A 26,390-nucleotide genomic window follows, 5' to 3' on the forward strand; every position below is an offset into this window, starting at 1 on the left:
CCCCTGAATTGGGGTTGATAAATTGATGCTAGATTAACCATTTAAAAAATTATAATTTTGCCCAGCCCTCATTCATATGCTGCGATTACTTAAAAATTTTTTTTTATAAGTGTGTTGCTTTGAAATGTGCAAGGATGTAAATTTATCGACATGGTTTTTCACCAGAGATATCTGCATAGATATTCACAGATATTCATAAATATGAACAGATATTTCATTCAGCACATAAATGGTGACATGTTTACATTGATGATGTCACATGCTGTGACTGTCACATGTCAAATCTGATGACACTGAATATGCAGAGCGTCTCATGGACGCTTGTGAATATTTGTGGCATAAAAGCTACATTGCAGCAGTCACTGTGAAAAGGAGTTCAGGGTTTACGGCATTATTAGCCGTAAAATTTACGGCTAATACGGCATTATTTAGCTGCTAAATAAGCTTGGTTGTTGACAGATGTGGGTTAAATAGCAAATGTCATTACTTTTAAGATTCAGCAATATATGACATAACTCAAAAAGTAAGGCAGTGCATTTAGTGATTCTAAACGTCATTTTATTAACAGAATAAAATCAGCTCAAAAACATGTTCATAGCAAAAATAATTGTACTGAATTCATTCAAGCAAAGCAGCCTCAGGTCATACTAGTCAACTTAAACATTTAACTCCACATTTCAGACAAAAACAGTATTGTAAACCCCCCCCAAATGACCATCATTGTAGAAGCATTATGAATTATGCATTTTGCATTATGAAGCAAGAAGAATTTTGAATTTTTCTAAACAAGTCTGCATACTGCAGGAAGTCTGTATTACAGTAGTCAGAGTTACATTTCAATTCATATATTATGAAATTAGAAATAGAACGAATGCAAAAGCACGTGTATGCATTGTAGAAATATAATCACTAGAAATAAAAAATGACATTAAAAACCACTGATCCCAAACTACAGAAATGTTGTTAAGAGTAAATATATATTCCATCATTGGGCATCATGGTCTCTACATAAAGGCACTGCACCCATAAAACGTCATATTTGAAATGACAGCGCCACATATTGAGAAGCTCCTAAAGAGCTCCTTTTGTGTGCGAGTGTGACGGAGCTCATGGCAGCGCCACCTTGGTTCTCCGCAGTCTGCAGCGCAGTTTGAAGCAGAGGTACATTCCCAACAGGCACATGGTGGACAGCAGGTAGAAGAGGACACACAGGCTGACGTCCAGGCCAGAGAAACCCGACCCTAGCAGTACGGTCATCCAGCGCCGGGCTCCCCGTCCCGGGTCCAGGTCCCCAGGCTGGAGGTCCACCTGGCGGATGCGGCCGGAAAGCGGGGCTCTGTGGACGGCCTTGGCTTTGTAGTGCTCGCTGATGAAGGAGTCCAGGTCCACGATGTCGTCTGGCGGACGCTCCCGCATTCTGAGGCTGACGATGCTGGAGCGGCGGAGGCGGGGCAGCGCGGGCTTCTGGACTTCCTCTTCCTCCTGCTCTGGCGGCGCGGGGTCCGGCGTCTCCCTGCCGTTCCTACCTGGGCTCCGCTTTCCGTGCTCCTGTGGTTGCTCCAGCACCTCCAGCACCTCCACCTCCTTCTCCAGATACGTCATGTTGAGGTGCTGTGCAGAGTAATGGCTGCGCAGGAAGGCCAGCACCTGAGCCTGGTTCCAGGCATGTTCACCACCACCTTTCACACCGTGGCATTCCCGGCACTGGTCTGGAGGAGGCCACTGGATCTTGGGGAAGTGGGGGTCTTCACTCAGATCACCTGCAGAGGGGACCAGAGAGGAGGTGGCTGGGTAAATGCACAAAAAAGCACATTGTAAAAGAATTCATTGTCCTCGTGGGATTTTCAACATTATTGATTACAGCAGATTTCACATTTCCAGTATGCAGAGGTGACATCTCCGCCTCGTGTGTGTGTGTGTGTGTGTGTGTGTGTGTGTGTGCACGTGTCTGTATGACAGGATCTGGTCATGATCAATGAGCTTGCACGATGTCCCATGGGGAAGTGTGTAGACATAATAGATGTGGTTTAAGAGGACAAGCTACTGATACACACACACACACACACACACACACACACACACACACACAGGATGATATTTCTCCAAAACCTTTTATTGAGGCAGTACAATCTGCAAATTGAATATGAAAGCAAAGTGCCTCACGAGGCGGCTGCTTCCTTTTAATAAATTACATTTTTTTACTTTACATATTTTCTTTAAGGTTCCCAAAAGGAGCCTCAGCTAATAAATTGTGTGTCGCTGCTGATACACTTTGACTATACACGTTTGTTTGTGTGTGTGTGTGTGTGTGTGTGTGTGTGTGTGTGTAGAGCAGTGGGTCATTGTCAATTTCCGTTCCTCCCTCCGTCCCGCAGCAGTTCAGCGTATACAGAAACGTATACAGAAAAATGCAACATGAGTCCCCGGGTCAACATGAAGGGGAGTCCCCGGGTACTAGCAGTGCGTCCCTGTAACTACTGCTGTATGTGTATTAAATGAATAGTGTAGCTGTTTTAAAAAATGTTTTTTATGCCTCCTTCCTCTGAAACGGGCTGCAGTGAATGAGTGTGTGTGTGTGTGTGTGTGTGTGTGTGAGAGAGAGGGGGATGTAGCTGCTAAAGAGACACAGGCTGCCCCTGGGGAAGGAGAACCAGTCATCAGGATGGATGGATGAGAAGGAGAGTGAGAGATACTGTGATTCCTTGCCATAATCCAACCAAGCAAACCCACCCTGGCCTGCACCTCATCCCAACAAGCCCCCCACCACCCAGACCCGGGGGCGTGTCTGCTGCTGCCGCCACGGCGTGTGCCACCTGCTGTCACCAGCCCGCTGGGAATTCCACACCAGGCTGCTGGGGTGTGACACTGTTGCCATGTCAATTGTCAAGCGGAGGAAATGAGTCTCTGGAGATGTGCTGCAGTGGGGGTGGGAGGGTTGACAGGGACACCTGATAGGAAATGCTCTCCGGAGGACTAGAGAGGAGATGCAGCAGGGACATGCAAGGACATCCCATCTAATTGTCCACGAGTCTCTCCCGACCCTGCAGACAGGAACAGTGAGGAGAGAGCGCAGTCTGGAGTTTAAGTCAATGAACCATCTGAAGTGATAATGAGAGACAATTTTCCTCCACCAGAGGACTGTCATGATGGAATCTCACACCACATATCACTTATGAATAATAGAAACACTACAAATCTTCTTCTGGACTAATAGATAAGCAACTTTGTGAGCAGCCACAAGATAAAAGAGTTGACGCCCTCTTCAAGAAAAAGGGCTGAGGGCGTGGCTGCAGGTTGAGTGCTAATCTTAAGAAGACAGACATGGAGAGCTGGACCCCAGCAGCTGCTGTCTGCTCCAGGAGATTACTGAGCAGAAAAAGGACACCCTGTCCCAACATGCACCTGGTTCACAAAAACTCTTCTGTTGGAATGATCTCCAAATGAGAGGAAAATTAGGGGGGGCAGGACTGTGCAGGAGACCCTACATATACAACATTTAACAAAGCGCCTTACAATCAGTAGTGACAGGGACAGTCCCCCCTGGAGACACTCAGGGTTAAGTGTCTTGCTCAGGGACACGATGGCAGCAAGTGAGGCCCACCCCAGCAGTCCGGCCACCAACATCTGAACTGAGCGTGTTGGTGGAGTCTGATCATCTTCCACCATATGGAGGTAGCATCCAACACATAATCCTCTAAATGTTCATACATCAGTAGGAAGCATCTTAAAGGAACTGAAGAGAGTCTCCGTCTCAAGCACGTTTCTGAGGTGACTGCTTTAGATTCAGTTCTGATGCCTGTTCCATGTCTAAGCTGGGCTGATTTTTCACGTCTTGTCACTTGATTGAATGTCCTCACCTGCCAGTCGGTTGTTGACTTGGTTGTGTCTTGCCCACAGCCAGATGACTGCTTCTGAGAGCATGGAGACGCTGTCCATGTTCTCCTCGGCCATCTGCTCAAAATGAGTGGAGCAGTACCGGCAGCCAAAGAAGTTGTGCATATAACGTCTCATGGTCCAAAGTACTTCCAGAGGCCCTGCAGGAGACATGAAGACCATCACACGGCTCGCCACGCCAGCCAGGATTAACAATGTCATCACGCAGAATTATTCTTCTAAATAATACTCTATAATACTCCATATTTGCACGCTGTGAGAACTTCCGTTCAACTTTCATGTGCTGTCGTGCCAAAGCGGCAAATTGGGGGCTGCAGGGCACAGATGGACGGCCCCCCATCCAGGCTTTAAACCCCGGGATTAACCCCTGGGAGAGAAGACCTCCCTGTGTCGCTGCACCCTCAGATTCCGCTAATCTAAACTAAGTCCTTTAGTTCCCGGGCGCAGAGTTCATACCTGAGCTTCCAGTCTCCAGGGCCTGCACGGTGAGCAGGTGGAAGAGGGTCCACACGGAGCAGGGATATCCCCGGAAATGAGGCCTGGAGCCCTGGCAGCCCACCCACCGTACCCCCCGGGGCAGCGCCGCCGTCTACCGACAAGAGTCAGTTTAAATTCTTCTCGTTCTCCAGACAAACAAACATCCTGTTGCTGCATCTGTGTGTGTGTGTGGCGGGTGGGGGGTCATTTCCTTGGGGGGTTCTGAATTACAGTTTGCCAGCAGCCAATTGATTCATTGATTAGGCGACTAAAGGCTAATGATGTCTCTAAACGACTGGAGCAGTTCATGTGACTACAGGCACGTGAGCCATATTCACCATATTCACCATCATTTTACTATTACAACAGTTAGTTTTCAGTTAGAAAACACACCAAGTTACCATATGAAATATTGACATTTCATTTAATGACCTTCAGAAGTATTACATGCCACTTTGCATTATTTGCAGGGTTTTATGAAATCTATTTGTAATGATATGACTGCTGCTGGTTCAGGCCCACCTGGTTGCTCTGGTCCAGAGCTGCTCTCAGGCTGGAGTAGGGCAGCTCACCCTCCTCCCAACTCTTCATCCACGCGTCCAGAGACTGGAGCTTCCGCTTCACCATCGGCCGTCCCGGAAAGTTCTGCACAGGAGCAGACAGGAGAAGGTCCTTCTGCTGCAGGCATCAACATTCACACGCAGGAAATCCACACGCTGACAGATCAGCTTGACAGAAGATTTGGAAACAAATGCAGCACATTTCACTCATGTTGTCACTTCCTGTTCGAGCCCATCGCTATAGCAACAGTAGCTGAGCATGAGACAGAAATAAACTCGGAAAGGCCTGAATAATGCTGGGAAGTCATGGCAACCGCCCATGTTTACCTCACAACAGAATCACACACCAACCATTCAATCTCAACAGCTGCAGGTAGACAGGCAGACAGGCAGGCAGACAGGTAGACAGGTAGGTAGACAGGCAGGTAGACAGACAGACAGACAGACAGGTAGACAGGTAGACAGACAGACAGGTAGGTAGACAGACAGACAAGCAGGTAGACAGGTAGACAGACAGACAAGCAGGTAGACAGGTAGACAGACAGACAAGCAGGTAGACAGGCAGGTAGACAGGTAGACAGACAGACAGGTAGGTAGACAGACAAGCAGGTAGACAGGCAGACAGGTAGGTAGACAGGTAGACAGACAGACAAGCAGGTAGACAGACAGACAGGCAGGTAGACAGGTAGGTAGACAGGCAGACAGGTAGGTAGACAGGCAGGCAGACAGGTAGACAGACAGACAAGCAGGTAGACAGGCAGGTAGACAGGTAGACAGACAGACAAGCAGGTAGACAGACAGACAGGCAGACAGACAGACAGACAGGCAGGTAGACAGGCAGACAGACAGACAGGCAGACAGACAGGTAGGTAGACAGACAGACAGGCAGACAGACAGGCAGGTAGACAGGCAGACAGGTAGGTAGACAGGTAGACAGACAGACAAGCAGGTAGACAGACAGACAGGCAGGTAGACAGGCAGACAGGCAGGTAGACAGGCAGGCAGACAGGTAGACAGACAGACAAGCAGGTAGACAGGCAGGTAGACAGGTAGACAGACAGACAAGCAGGTAGACAGACAGACAGGCAGACAGACAGACAGACAGGCAGGTAGACAGGCAGACAGACAGACAGGCAGACAGACAGGTAGGTAGACAGACAGACAGGCAGACAGACAGGCAGGTAGACAGGCAGACAGGTAGACAGACAGACAGGCAGACAGACAGGCAGGTAGACAGGCAGACAGACAGACAGACAGACAGGCAGACAGACAGGTAGGTAGACAGACAGACAGACAGGCAGACAGACAGGCAGGTAGACAGGTAGACAGACAGACAGGTAGGTAGACAGACAGGCAGGCAGACAGACAGACAGGCAGGTAGACAGGCAGACAGGCAGGTAGACAGGCAGACAGACAGACAGGCAGACAGACAGGCAGACAGACAGACAGGCAGGTAGGTAGGTAGGTAGACAGACAGGCAGGCAGGTAGACAGGTAGGTAGACAGGCAGACAGGTAGGTAGACAGGCAGGCAGACAGGTAGACAGACAGACAAGCAGGTAGACAGGCAGGTAGACAGGTAGGTAGACAGGTAGACAGACAGACAAGCAGGTAGACAGACAGACAGACAGGCAGACAGACAGACAGGCAGGTAGACAGGCAGACAGACAGACAGGCAGGTAGACAGGCAGACAGACAGACAGGCAGGTAGGTAGGTAGACAGACAGGCAGACAGACAGACAGGCAGGTAGGTAGACAGACAGGCAGGCAGACAGACAGGCAGGTAGACAGACAGGCAGGCAGACAGACAGACAGGCAGACAGACAGACAGGCAGGTAGACAGGCAGACAGACAGACAGGCAGACAGGCAGGTAGACAGACAGACAGGTAGGTAGACAGACAGGCAGGTAGACAGGCAGACAGACAGACAGACAGACAGACAGACAGACAGGCAGGTAGACAGGCAGACAGACAGACAGACAGACAGGCAGGTACACAGACAGGCAGACAGACAGACAGGCAGGTAGGTAGGTAGACAGACAGGTAGACAGACAGGCAGACAGACAGACAGACAGACAAACAGGTTTCTCCTTTTAAACATGGCCTGCAGACTCCAGTACTGGATCAGCAACTTCTTAAAAAACCACCCATATCCAGATTATAGACAGTTTGTGTAAGAAACTGGTTGGTTCTGGTGTAAGAATCCTTGAGAGCTGCACTGCATACATCAAAAAAGATCAGATTTCACACTGTACCCAGAGCACTAATATTTCCAAATATAATCAGTTCTATGACTGAGTCTTGTGTTTGGTCATTATACTGGTCATATACCCCATGAAACCAATTTTAATACCCAGTCCTTAATTTTAGTCTCATGTTAAGACATAAATCTATGAGAGATGAAACAGGGACATCATATTTGAAGACACATCTACAGACGAGAGTGAAGTGGATGAGGATTCAGCCTGGAATCAGGCCAGAACAGCAGCCTTTACATTCATTGCGGGACACCCATTATTAAATGAGAGAGAGAGAGAGAGAGAGAGAGAGAGAGAGACAGAGGGACCATGGACGACAGGGTGGGCAGACAGGTCCACAACATCTTTGCTGGAGGAGGTTATCTTTTTCCCTTTCTTTTATTTGTGCCACTGACTTTTCAATTTGCTCCCACCATCTGTCCACTGTGCACTTGGGTGTTCTTTTCATCCCACTGTAATGGGATCTCCATTAAAAGTGTTCACTTAAAAAGGCTCCTGAAGATTTACTTAACCCCGACTCCCCTATTCCGCTTTGATTTGTTCCGACATGTCGCTCTGCTGGGCTTTTCACTACGGCAGCGCGATGCTGCGGTGCAGGTGCACAGGACAATGCGCCACGGAGGGTTAAATTGGTTTAGGGCCGGCAGAGGGCTGCTGGGCTCCCGTCTAACCAGGAGCCAAAGCTCATTAGCTGCCATTTGATTTCATCTGCAGATAAGACGTGTGATGCACTGGAGACAAAAGAGCTTTATTCCTCATCAGCTAACGGCATCTGTGTGGCGGCCATGTGCCCCTCTGGACGGCCGAGACCAACGCTGGCAGGTTGATTTCATTCAGGCGGGGGCTCGCTCAGGGTCACTGTTACAACACACGCCGCGCCTGCCCCGCCCCCATCTCTCAGGACCATGACAATCCACTTCACCCCGGCAATATGTCATCTCAAATCCAATTAGCATCAGCACTTGAGAGACCAGTCTCTGAGGGAAGATGTTCAAAAAGAATGCATCTGTCAAGCCTTTTTTCTTTCTTTTAATCCTGCTTTATCCAACCATGGGGACCAATATACATGCCACTGAGTAGGAGCCACTGGTGGCCACCAGGCCTGCTCCCTGCACCGTCGGGGGCAAGTAAGGCCTGAATCCCGGCTCAGTCCCATCATCCACGCTCTTAAGAACACAGTTTTTTATTCTCTCTGGGAAGCTTCTTTCTAGAAAGTAGGATAGAACGCTAATCCGAAAACCCTTTGTAATACTCTCATGCATCAAAGATCCACTTCTTTAATCCTAAAATTCATGTTTAAAAAATACATCTGAACTTAACACACATGTAAAGCCACACGGCACGACCAATAAAAAAGGTCCAGAAGGATCTTCACTTCTAGCTGCTGTATATTGCAACATTAATAAATTCCTGCCCCAACACTTCCAGGCCACCCAACAGAAGGAACAAAAATTACATTGATATTTCATTAGGAACAATATTTTAATTCGTATATTTTCACCCAAAAATATATTCAAATGAAATAGATAAAATGTACACTTTCCTGTTAAAAGCAATTGCCATTGAATAAAGTCATTTTTATTTATGAATATATATATTGCACTGTTGATCAAAGCATGTTCTGTAACGTGGGATTTTTAACCTGCCACTGAGGGTTAAACAGCCCTCCCTGGTATGAATAGCTGCTTCCCGGCCGTCTGTCATGGCTGCCCTATGGGACGGAGGCGGGACGGGCCGCGGCACCGCAGGGAGTTTGGACGTATTGACTAAAGAAGCTGGAGTTAATGGGGAGGCAGGCTGCAGTCAGCCCCCAGTCCCCAGAGAGTTGGAAATAATCACAGAGATTGGTGCGACGGCTCCGTCTGATGCAAAGCCAATAAGCAAGAGGGCTGGCGAGGTCATTGTCCTGGAGCCAATCAAAGGCAGCCCTGTCCCGACTGTGGCTTCATAATCACAGGGATGGGGACATCAAAAGTGTTCAATTTTACCTGCACACACAAATAACTCCTCATGCCACATTCCAACAAACTGTCCTAGTAATGTATTATTTCAAATATGTCATATATTCTACCCCCCACCCCAATCAACTGGGAGGAACTGTGTAAAAATTTACTCACTTTCTTGTTGTAAACCACATAAATGTTCAGAAAGTATATGTATTTAATATATATAATTTTATGTCAATAATCTGAGAAATTTTTGCAGCACAGATTGTCTGTACAGAATTGCAAACTATTCCCTTTAAAAAGGAAATAAACGGCTGTACAATACTGAAGAATATGGAGCAGAAATTTTTTTGTATTGAAATGTTCTTAATTCACATTGCATATGATTGATATGATAAAATGCCGTACCACTGGGATTAGTATAATCCTTCATTCAGTGGCTCCCTCTCCCTCTACTGGTCTATAAAGAGACTAACACTGATCCGACAGCACAGTTCTTGTGGTACAGGGTCCAGCGTTCTCTCATGAGAGAGAGAGAGAGAGAGAGAGAGAGAGAGAAGAAATTCACCTTGGCCAGAACAGAGATGTAGCTTCTGAGCGCATCCAGTGCTGGCCCAGCGATGACAGAACGGGCTGCCACCTCCACACGAAGGGAGTAGTGCAGGGCTGACTCCAGATCAGACATGTACACACCACTTCTACACAAATACATGTTATATATTATAGCATACATGCACTACCACCATGCTGCACACACAAAAACATTTGAAATTCGACTGTGTGCGGATTTTCACCCAGAAATCTGTGCATGGATTACCGGTCAAATGGCCTCCATTGCACCTGTGTGCCATTTTGTAACAGGTCAGAGGTCACTGGCTTGGACTTCCCTGAGCGCACCACACCTGGCAGCCTTTGGAGGGCGTAAGAGTAGAAGGTTCGAGCCTCGTTGAGCCTGAACCAGGAAACAAAACAGTCAGCAGAGCAGAAGAGAAAACATATGATTTATGAATGCATGGAAATGATTAGTTGATCCTTTTCATACACTATGCTGCAAGGTCTCACTGGTAGTAGCCTAGTGGGTAACACACTCGCCTATGAACCAGAAGACCCAGGATCAAATCCCACCTACTACCATTGTGTCCCTGAGAAAGACACTTAACCCTGAGTGTCTCCAGGGGGGGACTGTCCCTGTAACTACTGATTGTAAGTCGCTCTGGATAAGGGCGTCTGGTAAATGCTGGAAATGTAAATGTCCCACCCAGTCTTATTTTTTGTTCATTATGAAACATGACCCATGTTGAACGATCATCTAAAATTGAAGCCAGCTGACAACTTGAGCTTTATTTTAAGTATTAATTGAATGTAAAATTATATTTGAATCCTTATTTTGGACAAAGCAAACAAAACAGACAAAAAAGTTATCAGGCATAATTTTTTCATTCATACGTTTCATAAGTCATTATTTTAATTTGTAATGGGAAGGTATGTTACAGCAAACCCTGAACAACAGGATAACATTGACATGTGGACAGACATGAACCAAATTGGGTAAGGAAGCAGCTGACTAATCGAAAAGCAGCTGAGAGATTAGTCGACTTCCAAGGTAATCAGTTGCAGCACTACACAATTATTCATATTTAGTAAAAATGATCAGGAAAACAACTTCTGACATGATGGTACCACAATATTAACAACAACTCAGTGTGTGTGTGCTACACCAAGCTATTTGATTAGAATGAAGGAAGGTCAGTTTGAGGAAATGTGTATTTTCGCTTCCCACTTTCACAAGTTAACCCACAGTCACTGTCTTACAATTAAAGAACCCACTGCAGTTAGTGACCATGTAATCACACACTCACTAACTGTCCTAACACACGCACACACACACAACTACAGTCAGTTGGCAGAACAACACACGGCTTGAACTGGGATTCCTAGTCACAACTTTGGAGGTGTGAGGCCACATATAATCAAACATACATTTACAGTACAGGACAAAAGTCTGGACACCTTCTCATTCAACGTGTGTTCTTTATCTTCATGACCATTTACGTTGGTAGATTCTCACTGAAGGCATCAGAACTATGAATGAACACATGTGGAGTTCTGTACTTAACAAAAAGTGGAGACCTGACCTCCACAGTCACCGGACCTGAACCCAATCCAGATGGTTTGGGGTGAGCTGGACCAACAAGTGCTAAACACCTCTGGGAACTCCTTCAAGACTGTTGGAGAAGCATTTCAGGTGACGACCTCTTGAAGCTCATCGAGAGAATGCCAAGAGTGTGCAAAGCAGTAACCAGAGCAAAGAAACTAGAATATAAAACATGTTTTCACTTATTTCACCTTTTTTTGTTAAGTACAGAACTCCACATGTGTTCATTCATAGTTCTGATGCCTTCAGTGAGAATCTACTAACGCAAATGGTCATGTAAATAAAGAAAACATGTTGAATGAGAAGGTGTGTTAAACTGTTGGCCTGTACTGTACATTTTACATGCCAAATATAATAACTTAATGATACCTTTGCAGCTTATTACAGAGAGAAATCACAAAACAATAATGAAAGAACATCACCGTGGCTAATCAGAGGCTCTTTGCACATTTGCATGATTATTGCACTCTGCTGCTAGGAAAGACATAAGATTTTAGGGGGTCATTTATGATGCTGCTTATGAGGGTTGGACAGGCACCACCTGCACCTGGGGGGACTCCCACCGGCCACCGATCAATCACACGTTCGGCTTCAACAGGACACCATCTGTTGCTGCTGCAGCTTTGGCAGGTGAGGCTACACAGAAAGGAGAGTCTTTGTTCCTGAGCAAGAAATTAAAATCCCCCCCAAACACCAGGGAGAGTGAATAAATAAATCATCCATAAATCATTTCTCTACGTTCGTCAGCGACAACAGAAAGACCCCACCAGCATGCCAAGTTTTTCAGACAAAGTAAAACAGCAGGTTGGTGCATGGGGCGAGAACTCAGTCTCCCAGCATTATGGTAATGAAGAATTACAAAGATTAGAATTTTATGATCCCATTAAGAGGCCAGATGTTTTGAAGAATTTTAATAAATACTTGTGCATAATAATGAAACGCAGGCCCGAGATGGAACAATGGCTGCATATCCAACGTGCCTCGCTACAGAAGAGCTCCCAACCAAACCAAAGCCATTCAGATCATATTAAAATACATCCATATGCTGTCCAGTCACACACACACCCCCTTCTGCAAGAGCTTCACGACTTTCCAGAAGTAGCGCTGTAACCCTGGAATACCAACGCTCCAGATGTGTTGTGTTTATGGCAGAAGAAAATTAATATTCACACAAAACTCAGTGCCTCCCATGTAAAGGCAAGAAATATTATATAATATGCAGAACAAAAGGCCCTCGTTGATATGCAATGGAAATCAATGCACCAACTAGGATTTGAGAATAAATTCTGAGTGTTCTGGTTCTGGAAACAGGTTCCTCTAGAAATTCAGGGCTCATACACTTTAGAAGCGGCGGAATCCAATATCACAGCCTCCACAAGACTTCAAACTACACCACTTTCCAAAAGTCATTTAGAAATGTCATGGGAAACTAACTGGAGGAAAAAAAGAAGACATAAAATGAATAATAATATTGATTATGACTATAATAACTGGAAATTCCTGTTAATACATATTGTGAGGAACTTTATAAGCAAATATTAGTCTTGAGTTCCAATGGAATCTTGTACTCGTTAATCAGATGTCATTTTAAAAGCTTCTTTAGAAATTAATCTATTAAGAGGTGGTAATAGCCTAGCGGTTGAAACACCCGCCTATAAACCAGACGTCCCAGGTTCAAACCCCACTTACTACCATGAAATGTGTCCTCTGCTTTTAACCATCACCTTGCTGAGCAGTGGGCGGTCATGAAAGGTGCCCGGGGAGCAGTGTGTGGGGACGGTGCTTTGCTCAGTGGCACCTTGGAGGTTGGAGATTCGAACCGGCAACCTTCTGATTACGGGTCTGTTTCCACTTCCCCAAATGTAATTTTTTTTTTACATTTGTATTAAAGAAAAAGCAAGGATATTTCTAAACAAACATACGTTTTAACAGAACTGTAAATCATTAGGAATTGATTCAAATAAATGCCCTTTTTATTTTTTTAGGAAAAGAGAACAAAGCAATTATGACATGCAAATTTGGCATAAAATTTCAACATTTCAGAATATATTAAGTGTAAAGCTGTGAAATGCCTTTTCCCTCAACTGTAGTTTATGTTGATTTCCATTCATCTTGGCATTTTGTAGTTTATTTGATATTTGGAGTTTTAATGGTCTATGCTGCTGAGGAACATTGTCAGAGCATTTTTTAGTTTGAGAGACCAGATTTGAGCTGCATTGGGGTCGTGTGATGTGGGGCAACACAGTCACGGTACCAGCAGTAAAGGAAAGAGTGAACCTGCAGATATTTACAACGCACACACACTCACACGTGGAGGCGGGTGAAGTTGCTGTCGCGGCGGCGCAGGTAGCAGGAGGGAAAGTCCGTCACCTCCAGTTCGGAGACCAGTTCACGTTCAGATTTCAACACCCTGCGAACTGTAATGTTGCTGAACTGCAGGAGGTCAAGAGTTACCTGCAAATACAGACAGGTAAACAGAAACAGTTCACTCAGAAACTACAGAAAATGCTCAACTTAGGTTCCCATTAACATTTATGACTTTCAATATATGACTAGACCTGACATTTTTACTTAAAGATAAAAGAGATCCTGCACATACTTAGATTGCCCAGTCCAATCAACAAACATGAGCAATATTCCTGCAATAAGAGGACTGCTCAGACCTTTGGAGGTGCAGTGGACATGGATCCTGCATGTTTCCTGTTCGCTCTGCCTCAGTATCTGTATTCAGTAGAGCTGCACCCACTAATGAACAAATGTATTCCTGTAATATGCAACTGACCTCTACATCCAGTAGACTACTTTAGTATTCCTTTGAATCTGATGCATGGATACTAATACAGCCCAATCTAGGAAAGTTTCTCAAAATACAAAACCAAAAAATCTGTATCAAAATGTATGGGCCACCAATTATAGCAACAGCCAGATGAACGATTATGCAACATAGCAAGAAAAGCGGAAATGGAGTCGCCTGCTGCCAGTGGAGAGGAAGCACATCGGCCCATGTAGGCTGGGTCTAAACATCAGAAGTCAAGGTGCAGCCTGATGGGAATGGAATAGAGCGATAATGCGCTTAATCGTGTCATTTCAAGGCAAAGGCGCAACAAAATACGACAAGGTTTATTTCCCAATTTCAGCTGCATGGTTTGGATCACATTAAAGTGACCTTACCATGCTGTCCAACGCTTCTTCCACCTTTTTCATGTCCACAGCGAATGTCACTGATTGGTAGCATTTATTATCCTCATAATATATTATCCTCAAAAGGGTTCTTTAAACATAAAGGGGCCAGAACTCAGAGGCACAAAGCTGAGGAGATGCTATTGAGCGTTTTACCAACCTGGAGCACAGATCATTGGTCAAGAATTCCAACATTTATCTATGAAAGACCCACCTCCCTTCCCACGTAAGAGTCCTCAGTCTCAAACACCAGAGCCAGGTACTCCATGCTGTTAGTCTGAACAGTGGAGTCAATTTCAGCCTTACTGTGAAAACACAAAAACCAGAACATGAATACAACTCAGACTATGGCTGGCAGTCCAACATGCTCAGCTCAACTCTACTCTACTCTCCTCTTTAGGCTTTCTATTTGTATGAAGGAGTCACCAGACAGACCTGGCAGCTTCCAATGGGGGGCAAGCAGGAGGCCAGGAGTCATGGTGCTCCTCTATCTTTCTGATGATCAGGTGGCGCAAACCCAGCACATCACGTGGGAAACCTGCTGACATTGAAGCACTTACAACTGACAAACTGAACATTTCATGGTAAATGGAATAAAATAAACCTCATCACCTTTGATATCTGAGCCCTTTGAGTCACTACCGGAGTGCGCAGGGAAGAACTGCAGACATGAAAAGCAGAGAAGATATGAAAGGTCAACTCTTTATATTTTGTTGTCCAACTGAGTGTCAGATTCTTTTTACAAAAAAAATACTGTGCCAACAGGTAACTATTGTGTTTACAGGGAAACTACTGGGCAATAATATGCCATAAAACCTAAAACATGTTCGGACGTAAAGGCATTTTCTACTTCTGTTTGGTTTCCCACCCACACAACACTGGTGTTATTTGTACAGTGAGCATGGGCCTAATGAACTGAACGCTTTGCATTATACATATACTGTACATTTCTGTATATATTTAGCGCTGACTACTGTCCTTTATATTGTATCAGTGTGTCATCTTCAGTGTATAACAGTGTAAATAACTAAAACACACAGACATTAGTGTCTAAACCAATGGCAACAAAGGTAAGTACGACCCTAAGTGAAAATGTACAAATTGTGCCCAAAGCTTCAATATTTTGTATGACCTTTATTCTCTTGGGCATGGCGTTCACTTATATATGCAACTTATATATATTCACATTTACATTTACATTTACAGCATTTATCAGACGCCCTTATCCAGAGTGACTTACAATCAGTAGTTACAGGGACAGTCCCCCCTGGAGCAACTTAGGGTTAAGTGTCTTGCTCAGGGACACAATGGTAGTAAGTGGGATTTGAACCCATGCAACTTATGCAACATATATATATATATATATTCACCCTTCTGTGACTTATTATTTATTGCTTCTGCACTTTGTCTTCTATGTATCATGATCTATGTTCTGTCTACGTGGGAGAGGTTTTCAAGTAAGAATTTCATTGTGCTCTGTACGCTGTACTTTGTACATATGACAATAAACTTCAACCTCAACCTCACTAGAATTTCACAGGTTGCCACTGGAATCTTAGTTGGTGGATGTTATCAACCTTGCGCTCCTCCACCTTCTGTTTGAGGATGCCAGCACAGATTCTATAGGGTTTAGGTCTGGAGACATGCTTGGCCAACCCAACATCTTTATCCTCAGTCTCTATAGCAAGGCAGTATTCACCTCGGAGGAGTGTTTAGGGTCATTATTGGGTTAAATTACTGCCCTGCAGACTAGTACTGAGGGGATGGTAGTAGCCTAGTGGGTAACACACTCGCCTATGAACCAGAAGACCCAGGTTCAAGTCCCACTTACTACCATTGTGTCCCTGAGCAAGACACTTAACCCTAAGTTGCTCCAGGGAGACTGTCCCTGTAACTACTGATTGTAAGTCGCTCTGGATAAGGGCGTCTGATAAATGCTTTAAATGTAAATGTAAATGGGATGGGATCAGGCTTTCCTTTTTTATGTCACAGTACATGTTGGCATTCATGTTCATCACTCATGCAGCCCCAAACCATGACACTCCCAGCACCATATCCGACAGTAGGCCAGACACACTTGTCTTCTCCTCACCCGAGTGCTGCCACACACACTTGATGCACATGCGTGTCTTAGTCTGATTGTCTTCAGCAAACTGTTTATGGGTTTTCTTGTGCATCATCTTTAGAAGATGCTTCCTTCTGGAAAAACCAATTTGATGCAGTGTATGGTCTGATGACTGACACCCCCCCCTACCCCTTCAACCTCTGCAGCAATGCTATCTCTTGATATGATGCTGAGCACGTGCTCTCAATTTCTTTGGTGGACCATAGTGAGGAACCTGTGCAGTTAAACTGCTGTATGGTCTAGGCCACTGTGCTGAAGCTCAGTTTCAAGTTGTTGGTATCTTCTTATATCACAGGACTTCTCTATGTAGAGCAACAATTCTTAATTTCATACCCTCAGAGTGTTTTTTACCATGTTAAACTTCCAGTGACCAGTATGAGAGAACATTAACTTTACACTGTTGGACACTGGGTGTGGTGGTAGTGGCCTGGTGGTTAAGATACTTGCCTCTGATCAAGAAGACCCTGGTTAAAACTCCACTTACTACCGTTGTGTCAACCAGCATGTCCAAAATGCCCATATGTATTCAGACAATGTACAAATGAATATTCATGATTTGTTTCACCATTTTAATTGGTTGACAGAATGAGTTCAGTAAATTACATTAATTTCTTATATTTTATTTCTTAATAATAATTTTATAAAAGCTTATCACAAAGTATCACAAGCAGCACAATCAACTACATATAAACTTCTGCTTAAATGATTCATGAAGCAAATGCAACTTTACCTTGAGGGAGGGATAACCAGCGATACCAAAATCGCGACAGACTCTGCTGTTTTCTTCAAAAGCACAGTCTATAGCCACCAGATCCACAGCAGGTTTCCATTCTTAAAAAAGAAAAATTCATGCGTTTGTTACACTTTCATAAATCCATTTAGAATGAAAAACATAGTCTACAGCCACCAGATTCATGGCAGTTTTAATGAATTTTTTAAAGAAAAAAAAAGCACAGTCTATAGACACCAGTTCCAAAAGAGATTTACTTTGTTAAAAAAGAAGAATTCAAGCAATTAATAGACTCATAATTCCATTTAGACAAAAAAGCACAAAAAAGCCACCAGATGCACAACATCTTTAATTTTTAAAGAAGAAAAATGAATGTGTTTATTACACTTAATGATTCCATTTTGAAGAACAAACAGTCTACAGCCACCAGATCCGCTAAAGATTTGCTTTTTAAAGCGGAAAAATTCATGTAATTATTAGACATTTGTAAATCCATTTAAAATAAAAGGCACAGTCTATAGACGCTAGTTCCAAAAGAGTTTTACTTTCTTAAAAAGGAAGAATTCATGCAATTAATACACTTTCAGAATTCCATTTAGAATAAAAAATACAGTCTACAGCCACCAGATTCACAGCAGCCTTACTTTCTTAAACAGGAAAAATTCATGCGTTTATTAGACCTTCATTATTCAATCAGAATAAAAAGCACAGTCTACAGCCTCCAGATCCACACAGGCTTTACATTCTTAAAGAGGAAAAATTCATGCATTTATTAGACTTTTATCATTCAATTTAGAATAAAAAGCACAGTCTACAGCCACCAGATTCACGGCAGCTTCAGTTTCTTAAAGAGGAAAAATACATGCATTTATTACACTTTCATAATTCCATTTAAAATAAAAAGCACAGTCTTCAGCCACCAGATCCACAGCAGTTTTACTTTTTTAAAAAGGAAAAATTAATGTAATTATTGGACATTTGTAAATACATTTAGAATAAAAAACACAGTCTACAGCCAGCAGATCTGCAACAGCTTTACTTTTATAAAAAAGAAAAATGTATGTGTTTATTACACTTTCATGAAACCATTTAGAAAAAAAGCACAGTCTACAGCCACCAGATGCGTAACAGCTTTACTTCCTTAAAAAGGAAAAATTCATGCGTTTAATACACTTTCAAAATTCCATTAAAAATAAAAGGCACAGTCAACAGCCACCAGATCCACAACAGGTTTCCTTTCTTAAAGAGGAAAAATGTATGCATTTATTACACTTTCATAATTCCATTTAAAATAAAAAGCACAGTCTACAGCTACCAGAACAACAGCAGCTTTACTTTCTTAAAGAGGAAAAATTCATGCATTTATTAGTCTTTCATAATTCCATTTAGAATAAAAAAAAAGTCTACAGACACCAGATCCACAACAGCTTTAGTTTCTTAAAGAGGAAAAATTCATGCGTTTATTAGTCTTTTAGAATTCCATTTAGAATAAAAAGCACAGTCTAGAGCTACCAGAACAACAACAGCTTTACCTTCCTAAAGAGGAAAAATTCATGAGTTTAGTACACGTTCATAATTCAGTATCCCACCAGCTTTACTTTCCTAAAGAGGAAAAATTCACGAGTTTAGTACACCTTCATAATTCAGTATCCCACCAGCTTTACTTTCCTAAAGAGGAAAAATTCACGAGTTTAGTACACCTTCATAATTCAGTATCCCACCAGCTTTACTTTCCTAAAGAGGAAAAATTCACGAGTTTAGTACACCTTCATAATTCAGTATCCCACCAGCTTTACTTTCCTAAAGAGGAAAAATTCACGAGTTTAGTACACCTTCATAATTCAGTATCCCACCAGCTTTACTTTCCTAAAGAGGAAAAATTCACGAGTTTAGTACACCTTCATAATTCAGTATCCCACCAGCTTTACTTTCCTAAAGAGGAAAAATTCACGAGTTTAGTACACCTTCATAATTCAGTATCCCACCAGCTTTACTTTCTTAAAGAGGAAAAATTCTTGCGTTTATTAGTCTTTTATAATTCCATTTAGAATAAAAAGCACAGTCTACAACTACCAGAACAACAACAGCTTTACCTTCCTAAAGAGGAAAAATTCACGAGTTTAGTACACGTTCATAATTCAGTATCCCACCAGCTTTACTTTCTTAAAGAGGAAAAAATCATGCGTTTATTAGTCTTTTATAATTCCATTTAGAATAAAAAGCACAGTCTACAGCTACCAGAACAACAGCAGCTTTACTTTCTTAAAGAGGAAAAATTAGTGCGTTTAATACACTTTTATAATTCCATTTAGAATAAAAAGCACAGTCTACAGCTACCAGAACAACAGCAGCTTTACTTTCTTAAGAGGAAAAATTAGTGCGTTTAATACACTTTCATAATTCCATTTAGAATAAAAAGCACAGTCTACAACTACCAGAACAACAACAGCTTTACCTTCCTAAAGAGGAAAAATTCACGAGTTTAGTACACGTTCATAATTCAGTATCCCACCAGCTTTACTTTCTTAAAGAGGAAAAAATCATGCGTTTATTAGTCTTTTATAATTCCATTTAGAATAAAAAGCACAGTCTACAGCTACCAGAACAACAGCAGCTTTACTTTCTTAAAGAGGAAAAATTAGTGCGTTTAATACACTTTCATAATTCCATTTAGAATAAAAAGCACAGTCTACAGCTACCAGAACAACAGCAGCTTTACTTTCTTAAAGAGGAAAAATTAGTGCGTTTAATACACTTTCATAATTCCATTTAGAATAAAAAGCACAGTCTACAACTACCAGAACAACAACAGCTTTACCTTCCTAAAGAGGAAAAATTCACGAGTTTAGTACACGTTCATAATTCAGTATCCCACCAGCTTTACTTTCTTAAAGAGGAAAAAATCATGCGTTTATTAGTCTTTTATAATTCCATTTAGAATAAAAAGCACAGTCTACAGCTACCAGAACAACAGCAGCTTTACTTTCTTAAAGAGGAAAAATTAGTGCGTTTAATACACTTTCATAATTCCATTTAGAATAAAAAGCACAGTCTACAGCTACCAGAACAACAGCAGCTTTACTTTCTTAAAGAGGAAAAATTAGTGCGTTTAATACACTTTCATAATTCCATTTAGAATAAAAAGCACAGTCTACAACTACCAGAACAACAACAGCTTTACCTTCCTAAAGAGGAAAAATTCACGAGTTTAGTACACGTTCATAATTCAGTATCCCACCAGCTTTACTTTCTTAAAGAGGAAAAAATCATGCGTTTATTAGTCTTTTATAATTCCATTTAGAATAAAAAGCACAGTCTACAGCTACCAGAACAACAGCAGCTTTACTTTCTTAAAGAGGAAAAATTAGTGCGTTTAATACACTTTTATAATTCCATTTAGAATAAAAAGCACAGTCTACAGCTACCAGAACAACAGCAGCTTTACTTTCTTAAAGAGGAAAAATTAGTGTGTTTAATACACTTTCATAATTCCATTTAGAATAAAAAGCACAGTCTACAGCTACCAGAACAACAACAGCTTTACCTTCCTAAAGAGGAAAAATTCACGAGTTTAGTACACCTTCATAATTCAGTATCCCACCAGCTTTACTTTCTTAAAGAGGAAAAATTCATGCGTTTATTAGTCTTTTAGAATTCCATTTAGAATAAAAAGCACAGTCTACAACTACCAGAACAACAACAGCTTTACCTTCCTAAAGAGGAAAAATTCACGAGTTTAGTACACCTTCATAATTCAGTATCCCACCAGCTTTACTTTCCTAAAGAGGAAAAATTCACGAGTTTAGTACACCTTCATAATTCAGTATCCCACCAGCTTTACCTTCCTAAAGAGGAAAAATTCACGAGTTTAGTACACCTTCATAATTCAGTATCCCACCAGCTTTACTTTCCTAAAGAGGAAAAATTCACGAGTTTAGTACACCTTCATAATTCAGTATCCCACCAGCTTTACCTTCCTAAAGAGGAAAAATTCACGAGTTTAGTACACCTTCATAATTCAGTATCCCACCAGCTTTACTTTCCTAAAGAGGAAAAATTCACGAGTTTAGTACACCTTCATAATTCAGTATCCCACCAGCTTTACTTTCCTAAAGAGGAAAAATTCACGAGTTTAGTACACCTTCATAATTCAGTATCCCACCAGCTTTACTTTCCTAAAGAGGAAAAATTCACGAGTTTAGTACACCTTCATAATTCAGTATCCCACCAGCTTTACTTTCCTAAAGAGGAAAAATTCACGAGTTTAGTACACCTTCATAATTCAGTATCCCACCAGCTTTACTTTCTTAAAGAGGAAAAAATCATGCGTTTATTAGTCTTTTATAATTCCATTTAGAATAAAAAGCACAGTCTACAGCTACCAGAACAACAGCAGCTTTACTTTCTTAAAGAGGAAAAATTAGTGCGTTTAATACACTTTTATAATTCCATTTAGAATAAAAAGCACAGTCTACAGCTACCAGAACAACAGCAGCTTTACTTTCTTAAAGAGGAAAAATTAGTGTGTTTAATACACTTTCATAATTCCATTTAGAATAAAAAGCACAGTCTACAGCTACCAGAACAACAACAGCTTTACCTTCCTAAAGAGGAAAAATTCACGAGTTTAGTACACCTTCATAATTCAGTATCCCACCAGCTTTACTTTCTTAAAGAGGAAAAATTCATGCGTTTATTAGTCTTTTATAATTCCATTTAGAATAAAAAGCACAGTCTACAACTACCAGAACAACAACAGCTTTACCTTCCTAAAGAGGAAAAATTCACGAGTTTAGTACACGTTCATAATTCAGTATCCCACCAGCTTTACTTTCTTAAAGAGGAAAAAATCATGCGTTTATTAGTCTTTTATAATTCCATTTAGAATAAAAAGCACAGTCTACAGCTACCAGAACAACAGCAGCTTTACTTTCTTAAAGAGGAAAAATTAGTGCGTTTAATACACTTTCATAATTCCATTTAGAATAAAAAGCACAGTCTACAGCTACCAGAACAACAGCAGCTTTACTTTCTTAAAGAGGAAAAATTAGTGCGTTTAATACACTTTCATAATTCCATTTAGAATAAAAAGCACAGTCTACAACTACCAGAACAACAACAGCTTTACCTTCCTAAAGAGGAAAAATTCACGAGTTTAGTACACGTTCATAATTCAGTATCCCACCAGCTTTACTTTCTTAAAGAGGAAAAAATCATGCGTTTATTAGTCTTTTATAATTCCATTTAGAATAAAAAGCACAGTCTACAGCTACCAGAACAACAGCAGCTTTACTTTCTTAAAGAGGAAAAATTAGTGCGTTTAATACACTTTCATAATTCCATTTAGAATAAAAAGCACAGTCTACAGCTACCAGAACAACAGCAGCTTTACTTTCTTAAAGAGGAAAAATTAGTGCGTTTAATACACTTTCATAATTCCATTTAGAATAAAAAGCACAGTCTACAACTACCAGAACAACAACAGCTTTACCTTCCTAAAGAGGAAAAATTCACGAGTTTAGTACACGTTCATAATTCAGTATCCCACCAGCTTTACTTTCTTAAAGAGGAAAAAATCATGCGTTTATTAGTCTTTTATAATTCCATTTAGAATAAAAAGCACAGTCTACAGCTACCAGAACAACAGCAGCTTTACTTTCTTAAAGAGGAAAAATTAGTGCGTTTAATACACTTTCATAATTCCATTTAGAATAAAAAGCACAGTCTACAGCTACCAGAACAACAGCAGCTTTACCTTCCTAAAGAGGAAAAATTCACGAGTTTAGTACACCTTCATAATTCAGTATCCCACCAGCTTTACTTTCCTAAAGAGGAAAAATTCACGAGTTTAGTACACCTTCATAATTCAGTATCCCACCAGCTTTACCTTCCTAAAGAGGAAAAATTCACGAGTTTAGTACACCTTCATAATTCAGTATCCCACCAGCTTTACTTTCTTAAAGAGGAAAAAATCATGCGTTTATTAGTCTTTTATAATTCCATTTAGAATAAAAAGCACAGTCTACAGCTACCAGAACAACAGCAGCTTTACTTTCTTAAAGAGGAAAAATTTGTGTGTTTAATACACTTTCATAATTCCATTTAGAATAAAAAGCACAGTCTACAGCTACCAGAACAACAACAGCTTTACCTTCCTAAAGAGGAAAAATTCACGAGTTTAGTACACCTTCATAATTCAGTATCCCACCAGCTTTACTTTCTTAAAGAGGAAAAATTCATGCGTTTATTAGTCTTTTAGAATTCCATTTAGAATAAAAAGCACAGTCTAGAGCTACCAGAACAACAACAGCTTTACCTTCCTAAAGAGGAAAAATTCACGAGTTTAGTACACCTTCATAATTCAGTATCCCACCAGCTTTACCTTCCTAAAGAGGAAAAATTCACGAGTTTAGTACACCTTCATAATTCAGTATCCCACCAGCTTTACTTTCTTAAAGAGGAAAAAATCATGCGTTTATTAGTCTTTTATAATTCCATTTAGAATAAAAAGCACAGTCTACAGCTACCAGAACAACAGCAGCTTTACTTTCTTAAAGAGGAAAAATTAGTGCGTTTAATACACTTTTATAATTCCATTTAGAATAAAAAGCACAGTCTACAGCTACCAGAACAACAGCAGCTTTACCTTCCTAAAGAGGAAAAATTCACGAGTTTAGTACACCTTCATAATTCAGTATCCCACCAGCTTTACTTTCCTAAAGAGGAAAAATTCACGAGTTTAGTACACCTTCATAATTCAGTATCCCACCAGCTTTACCTTCCTAAAGAGGAAAAATTCACGAGTTTAGTACTCCTTCATAATTCAGTATCCCACCAGCTTTACTTTTTTAAAGAGGAAAAAATCATGCGTTTATTAGTCTTTTATAATTCCATTTAGAATAAAAAGCACAGTCTACAGCTACCAGAACAACAGCAGCTTTACTTTCTTAAAGAGGAAAAATTAGTGTGTTTAATACACTTTCATAATTCCATTTAGAATAAAAAGCACAGTCTACAGCTACCAGAACAACAACAGCTTTACCTTCCTAAAGAGGAAAAATTCACGAGTTTAGTACACCTTCATAATTCAGTATCCCACCAGCTTTACTTTCTTAAAGAGGAAAAATTCATGCGTTTATTAGTCTTTTAGAATTCCATTTAGAATAAAAAGCACAGTCTAGAGCTACCAGAACAACAACAGCTTTACCTTCCTAAAGAGGAAAAATTCACGAGTTTAGTACACCTTCATAATTCAGTATCCCACCAGCTTTACCTTCCTAAAGAGGAAAAATTCACGAGTTTAGTACACCTTCATAATTCAGTATCCCACCAGCTTTACTTTCTTAAAGAGGAAAAAATCATGCGTTTATTAGTCTTTTATAATTCCATTTAGAATAAAAAGCACAGTCTACAGCTACCAGAACAACAACAGCTTTACCTTCCTAAAGAGGAAAAATTCACGAGTTTAGTACACCTTCATAATTCAGTATCCCACCAGCTTTACTTTCTTAAAGAGGAAAAAATCATGCGTTTATTAGTCTTTTAGAATTCCATTTAGAATAAAAAGCACAGTCTACAGCTACCAGAACAACAACAGCTTTACCTTCCTAAAGAGGAAAAATTCACGAGTTTAGTACACCTTCATAATTCAGTATCCCACCAGCTTTACTTTCTTAAAGAGGAAAAATTCATGCGTTTATTAGTCTTTTAGAATTCCATTTAGAATAAAAAGCACAGTCTAGAGCTACCAGAACAACAACAGCTTTACCTTCCTAAAGAGGAAAAATTCACGAGTTTAGTACACCTTCATAATTCAGTATCCCACCAGCTTTACCTTCCTAAAGAGGAAAAATTCACGAGTTTAGTACACCTTCATAATTCAGTATCCCACCAGCTTTACTTTCCTAAAGAGGAAAAATTCACGAGTTTAGTACACCTTCATAATTCAGTATCCCACCAGCTTTACTTTCCTAAAGAGGAAAAATTCACGAGTTTAGTACACCTTCATAATTCAGTATCCCACCAGCTTTACTTTCTTAAAGAGGAAAAATTCACGAGTTTAGTACACCTTCATAATTCAGTATCCCACCAGCTTTACTTTCCTAAAGAGGAAAAATTCACGAGTTTAGTACACCTTCATAATTCAGTATCCCACCAGCTTTACCTTCCTAAAGAGGAAAAATTCACGAGTTTAGTACACCTTCATAATTCAGTATCCCACCAGCTTTACCTTCCTAAAGAGGAAAAATTCACGAGTTTAGTACACCTTCATAATTCAGTATCCCACCAGCTTTACTTTCTTAAAGAGGAAAAATTCACGAGTTTAGTACACCTTCATAATTCAGTATCCCACCAGCTTTACCTTCCTAAAGAGGAAAAATTCACGAGTTTAGTACACCTTCATAATTCAGTATCCCACCAGCAGGTGTCGCTGTTTTTCCTGCTCAGATAAAGAACGGTGAAAATGTAAAAGCGCGGAATGGTGCGGCCGGTGAGTAAAAGGCAGAATTGATCCGGAGCGGCATGTGACCCCGCGGCTGTAAAGCTGCAGCACCGACCTCTCGTGTCCCGGGCCAGCGCCTTCCAGACGGGGGAGAAGGCGACGCAGTGGCCGCACCACGACGCGTAGAACTCCACCAGCAGCGCGGCCGAGTTGTTGCGCAGCACCGAGGCGACCGTGTCCGGGGTGAGCAGCACGACCTGGTCGGCGGAGGAGTAGAGCCCGGCCTCGGCGGCGAGGGGGCAGAGGAGGCAGGCGCGGATCAGGAGGAGCCGCAGTGTGGAGCAGCCGCGCCACGCCATCTTCCGCTGGGACGTTCTCTCCTCTTCCTCCTCTTCCTCCTCCTCCTCAGGCGGGAGCGCACTGTACTAACGAAACGCGTTGAAGGCTGGACGGTCAGGAGAACCAGTGGGCTTGATGGTTGTGGAGAATTGCTGTCAGTCATATTCTGCATCTTTATGAAATGCCGGTGAATAAACAGTTTTTGCCCTCTTGTCAAATATTGACAGAGCAAAGCTCATGTCTCACATGTACACACACACACACACACACACACACACACACTGA

The 26,390-nt window shown here is 41.7% G+C and overlaps 1 protein-coding gene across 2 annotated transcripts; it reads right to left on the reverse strand.

Moving 5' to 3' along the window:
• Nucleotides 1–637: 637 nt before the first annotated feature.
• Nucleotides 638–26,237, reverse strand: LOC114801591 (sulfhydryl oxidase 1-like). Of its 2 annotated transcripts, none has more exons than XM_028999646.1 (12): nt 25,882–26,237; nt 17,324–17,424; nt 15,081–15,129; nt 14,904–15,006; nt 14,683–14,773; nt 13,597–13,742; nt 9,951–10,085; nt 9,702–9,828; nt 4,894–5,016; nt 4,351–4,483; nt 3,858–4,034; nt 638–1,760 (listed from the first exon to the last, which is right to left on the reverse strand). In XM_028999646.1, exons 1-12 carry the CDS (start codon nt 26,123–26,125, stop codon nt 1,108–1,110), a joined length of 2,082 nt encoding a protein of 693 aa, XP_028855479.1. In that variant the 5' UTR covers nt 26,126–26,237; the 3' UTR covers nt 638–1,107. The 2 variants fall into 2 exon arrangements, with proteins under 2 accessions (XP_028855479.1, XP_028855478.1); XM_028999645.1 differs by having other exon boundaries at nt 9,702–9,831.
• Between the last annotated feature and the right edge of the window lie 153 nt (nt 26,238–26,390).

Source organism: Denticeps clupeoides, chromosome 13 (assembly GCF_900700375.1).
Source record: "Denticeps clupeoides chromosome 13, fDenClu1.1, whole genome shotgun sequence".
NCBI classification, from domain to species: domain Eukaryota; kingdom Metazoa; phylum Chordata; class Actinopteri; order Clupeiformes; family Denticipitidae; genus Denticeps; species Denticeps clupeoides.

Excerpts from the sequence above, each read along its gene's own strand:
- LOC114801591 (XM_028999645.1), bottom strand. The coding sequence starts at position 26,125 with ATGGCGTGGCGCGGCTGCTCCACACTGCGGCTCCTCCTGATCCGCGCC. Across the intron at positions 15,130-17,323 it reads CTGGTTATCCCTCCCTCAAG|TTCTTCCCTGCGCACTCCGG; the intron begins GTAAAGTTGCAT and ends TCATGTCTGCAG. Across the intron at positions 5,017-9,701 it reads ACATCTCTGTTCTGGCCAAG|AACTTTCCGGGACGGCCGAT; the intron begins GTGAATTTCTTC and ends GCTCCTGTGCAG.